Raw genomic sequence first — 4,698 nt, 5'->3', positions numbered from 1 at the left:
AGCATCCTTTCAGCTCCAGCAGCAATGCTGCTGCTGTTTTCTGGGTGATTTGTTGTCATCCCTACCCATGCATGCAAATTGCACTGTCCTAGAGATTATTTCCATGGGGAGGTAGCTAAAACAGGATGTGCTGAAGTTTATCTTCCCTGTTACACTTCCAGGCTCTGAGGATTTTTACTTTGCTAAAAGCAACGTGCCTGCTAGATTAAGAAGTAACAGCTTAAAAACTACCCTGGAGATCACACCCATGAGAACAGCTACTGCAGAACACCCCCTCCAGTGCCAGACCTTGTATCTGTGTGCGAAACAAACAACAACAGCAGCTTTGTATCAAAATAGTTTATTAAAAACAATAAGACTTCACTGAAGCTTGCTGTCCTCAAGACAGAATTATGACATTGTTGCAGAACTCAATCATAATCCACCTTTAAGTATAACACTACATAGCTCCTGTTCTCTGTGGCCAAGTTTTGCCCTCCATCTGGCTTTGTGCAGCCCTGCTGGCACAACCCAGCCCTGGATGCTCAGCTGTACAGCCTGTCCCCCTGGGAGCAGGGGGATCTCCCTTCCTCACAGCGCAGTGACAGGGGTAGCAGTGCCTACAAGTCACACACAAACCCACCGCATTTCTCTGCAACTGGTGTCAGTTTACACAACCGGTGTTAAAATACCAAGTGACTGATGACAGCAATACTGGTTGATGTTTAGGAAAAATAAATACCCAACTCGAGTTCCCAGCACTGCCCAGCTGTACAGAGCCACTTCTGTTTACAAGGAAGCCCTGTTCTGACCTGCTCTATCAACACCACAGCCGTGACAAGGACTTTACACTGCACAGCTCAGTCTGAGGCGTGGAGGCACCTTTCCACTGCAGCACTCAGATAAGTGCATAGCCAGCAGCTGCCTGGCACGCTTCGGGTGCCCTCTAACAATGTCATTCTTTACCATCAGCTTTCACTGAAGTCAGTAGTTGTCCTTTTGCACCATGGAAAAGGAGACTGAGTACTCAGTACCTCAGTCTTTCAGGTCAGCTGTGGCTTGCTTCCTCAGTGACTAAAAGGCTTCTCCTTGCAAAGAGCAAGCTCATAGCTCCACAGCTCATGTCCCTTGGGCAGCTCTGGTGATAGGTGTCTTCTTGCACAGTTCCTGGTAGAACTCGGATTCCAAAAACCTGGGGTACGAGTTGTTCTCCATTAAGCTGTAAACCCTCTTCTGCGCTGCGCTGAAGCAAGTATGCGTAGCTTCTTGGATGTTCTGCGCGATTGTGTTCTTGGTTTGGAAGTCTATGTTTATCTGAAACAAAGAAATTACATTTACTTCTGAGAACTTAATTCAAATAAATGTAACAAAGAATTTCTGAAGAGCTTTCAAAAAATCCTGTTACTACAGGGTTATATTAATTTAGTTTCCTTTAAAAATTCATTAATCCAAAACCCAAAGTAATTCAGATGATTACTATCTTTCAGTGCTAAACTCAAGCATTACAGGTGTTCAGTGAGACTGTTGGTTTTCCCCAGCTTAGATGGGAACTCCCTGAAATGCTCTTTGTGCCATAGTCCAACTTGGTGATAAGGCAATTAGTGGTGAGTTGTATTTGTTGAGACATATATGATGCATTTCAGACAGCTGTGTCTCAAAAGGAGTTCAGAAAAATAAAGTAGGGCTAAAAAAAATCATAGAACAGGGCAGTTATGTTCAAATAGGTTTTCTTTACCTCTTTGGGAGCCTCCTTCTCAATGAAGTCATTGTAGATCTTCTTTGCTTTTGATGTGAGCTTCTGGGGTGACTTGGTTTTCTTGAAGTCCTCACAGGCCAGCCAGAACTCGATGTTCTCCTCGCAGAACTCAGACTTCAGAAAGGCTCGGAAAGCAGCAAGACCATCTAGGGAAAGGAGGGGAAAAAAATGCATCAACTAAGTATTTCAGGAATCTTGAATTTACCCATTTATCACATCTGTTCCTACCGAAACACTTTGCTCTGTTTCTTATCTGGTTCTTTCTGGGATAGCAATGAAAAGTTCGCTTTTATGTACGCAAGCAAACTAACGCCCTAACAGCTTGGCAGGCTTCAAGTTACTCATTTTTAGATAAACACACAAACAAAAGCCATTTCTAGTCATTGTGCTCCCTTTTGTGATGCCTGCACATATAAAAAAATTTTCTCTAGATAGGTTCTCCCGTATTAACCTTCAGACTGGAGTAAGTATTTATGACAGGGCTACAACCCCCTGCAATACTTCTTGCAATGGAAAGGATGACTCAAAGGTTCAAAGAGCAAACAGTAATATTTCTTAGTCTCTTTCGCTTTGCTGTTGCATGCTCTTCCTTGTAGAGCTACAACAAAACCTGGAGAGCACTGAACTTTGTTGCAGAACCCTTCCCAAGTTTTAATGCGTCCGTCTTAGATAAGCAGAGAGCACAGCAAACAGCCTATGGCAAAGCCAAGCTAACAGGTACGGTTTAACTACAGAGCTTGCAGCTCCCTCTGGGAGGAGAATACTCCATGGCAGGGGAATTCCAGTGTTTTAATACTGGTTCACAAAGCAAGGTACAATCTCTTAAAGACAAGAAGTTCCCCATCGTTTCAGTCTTTTAAATGCTAGAGTTTGAAGACAAACTTACATTTGTTAGCAAGGAGTTCATCAAAGGCTTCTGCCCACAGCCGAGCTTCTTCAGGGGAAGGCCTGCGGAGAACCACGGAGAACATCAGCATCTGCTCCTCAAGCTTTTTTTTTTTTTTTTTAATTTTGTGCAATACTGGAGTTATTTAATCAGAACCCGCTGTAACTTACCTGTAGTAGGCATGGTGCTTCCCCCCCTTACTGGCTTTCACGTTGCTGGAAGCAGAGGAGTTCTGCAGGAAGTAGCTCAGCCTCTTCTTCCAGTCTTTAATGCTAGGAGAAGGGAGAAGCGCCTTTAGCACCGGGGGCACCCAGCAGAGGGGTCCCAGCCTCCCCCCGCACCCCACCGCTCCCCGCCGGGGGCACACTCACATGGTGCGCTTCATGCGGCCCTTCTCCGCCTCCTCCAGCTCCCCGCGGCGCCGCCCGCCCCGCTCCGAGTGCCGCCCGCCGGGCCGCAGCGCCAGCAGCATCGCGCTCTGCATGCCCCGACCGTGCCCGCAACCGCCACTGCCCTGCCGCCCGACGCGCGCCCCTTATATAGGCCCTCAGGCCACGCCCCCCGGCCCGGGCCACGCCCCTCGCGGGGGACGAGCACGCCCCCAGCCCACGCCACGCCCCTCGGGGTGGGCACGCCCCCCTCTCCTAGGCCACGCCCACCGCGGCGCGGCCCCTCCCGGCCTTTGGATGTGGACGGTCCCTTTTTTTCTTTCCCTTTTTTTCCTTTTTTCCCTTTTTTCTTCCCCTTTTTCCTTTTTTTCCCTTTTTCCCTTTTTTATTATTTCTTTTTTTTTCTAATTTATTTTTTTTCCTTTTTTATTTTTTCTTCTTTTCTTTTTTTCCTTTTTTCTTTTTCTTTTTTCTTATTTTTCCTTTGTTTTCTTTCTTCTTTTTTTCTTTTTTCTTTTTTTTTTCCTTTTTTCTTTTTTTTTCTTTTTTCTTATTTTTCCTTTGTTTTCTTTTTTCTTTTTTCTTTTTTCTTATTTTTCCTTTGTTTTCTTTTTTCTTTTTTCTTTTTTCTTTTTTTTTTTTCCTTTTTTCTTTTTTCTCTTTTATTGGAGGGACGAGTTTTGTGGTTTTTTTGTTTTTGTTTTTGTTTTTTTTAAGGGAATTTTTCAAGGAAATGCAGTGCATATCCCACAGGCTAAACAAGCAAACGGGAAAGCAAGAGACAAGGGTCCGCCCTCACCACACCGCAGGATGGCCGTGTGTTTGGGGTGCCGCTTTCCATTCCCTGCAGCCTGCCGCCCCTAATTCGGCTCTGCCGCCCCGTGCAGCGTCCAGCATCCCCATCCCGTCCTGCAGCCCCTCTCTGCAGCCCCTCCCCATCCTGCAGCCCCACAAGAGCAGCCACAGAGTCCTCATTTCCCAAAAACCTGACTTCAGCACAGCCCTGCAGCATCGGGGCCACAGCAGCATCCCCCGCCCCTCCCAGGCAACCAGCCCCCAGCCTGGCATCCCCTGCTCGCAGAAGGTGCACAAAGCCGTGCCAAGGCGTTTTGCCTTGGGTGAGATATACCCAGGGCAAGTGAATTCTGTTTGCTTTGTGAACACACCGGCACAGGGATGCTTTCCGGCACTAGTTGTAAGTCCTTTGCAAGACCTGTAGGGGCTCTGATAGGAAAACCAAGTTCAGTGCTCTGCGTGTTACCAAACGGCTTTTGCAGCAGGCAGCCCATTAGCCTTGTACCTCATACATCGACTTGTTACAGGAATTTATTACGAGGCTGTTACCCCAGGAGGGAGGGGATATGGAAATGTTATTGGCGTAAGGGCACCAGCACCTTTGCTGACAGGAACTTGCCAAGAGGAGCCGAGGGCAGGCTGTGCCTGTGTGAGGGATGGAGCTGTGCTGGCTCGCTTCCAGGCATTTTCGGCCTGTGCAGCTGCAGACGGTTTGGGCAGGAGCTGGCCAGGGGCTGCCGAGCGGCCCGCAACGTGTGAGGACTGGGAACTGTCTGCATGTGTGAAACTCACAGCATGCAGCCCCTGCTAGGCTGCTTCAGAGTAAGGAAACAGCTCGAAACTCAGCCCTGGGCATCACTGGGGCCATGACATAGCAGAGCCTATGTAAAGGA

The 4,698-nt window shown here is 47.6% G+C and overlaps 1 protein-coding gene across 1 annotated transcript; it reads right to left on the bottom strand.

Moving 5' to 3' along the window:
- Positions 1-895: 895 nt before the first annotated feature.
- Positions 896-3,113, bottom strand: RGS2 (regulator of G protein signaling 2). The gene is made up of 5 exons (XM_032192203.1): positions 2,993-3,113; positions 2,792-2,893; positions 2,622-2,683; positions 1,715-1,881; positions 896-1,293 (listed from the first exon to the last, which is right to left on the bottom strand). Exons 1-5 carry the CDS (start codon positions 3,103-3,105, stop codon positions 1,099-1,101), a joined length of 639 nt encoding a protein of 212 aa, XP_032048094.1. The 5' UTR covers positions 3,106-3,113; the 3' UTR covers positions 896-1,098.
- Between the last annotated feature and the right edge of the window lie 1,585 nt (positions 3,114-4,698).

This window comes from Aythya fuligula, chromosome 8 (assembly GCF_009819795.1).
Source record: "Aythya fuligula isolate bAytFul2 chromosome 8, bAytFul2.pri, whole genome shotgun sequence".
NCBI classification, from domain to species: domain Eukaryota; kingdom Metazoa; phylum Chordata; class Aves; order Anseriformes; family Anatidae; genus Aythya; species Aythya fuligula.
Note: the sequence above shows the minus strand (reverse complement) of the source record. Positions and strands in the feature narration are given on the sequence as shown.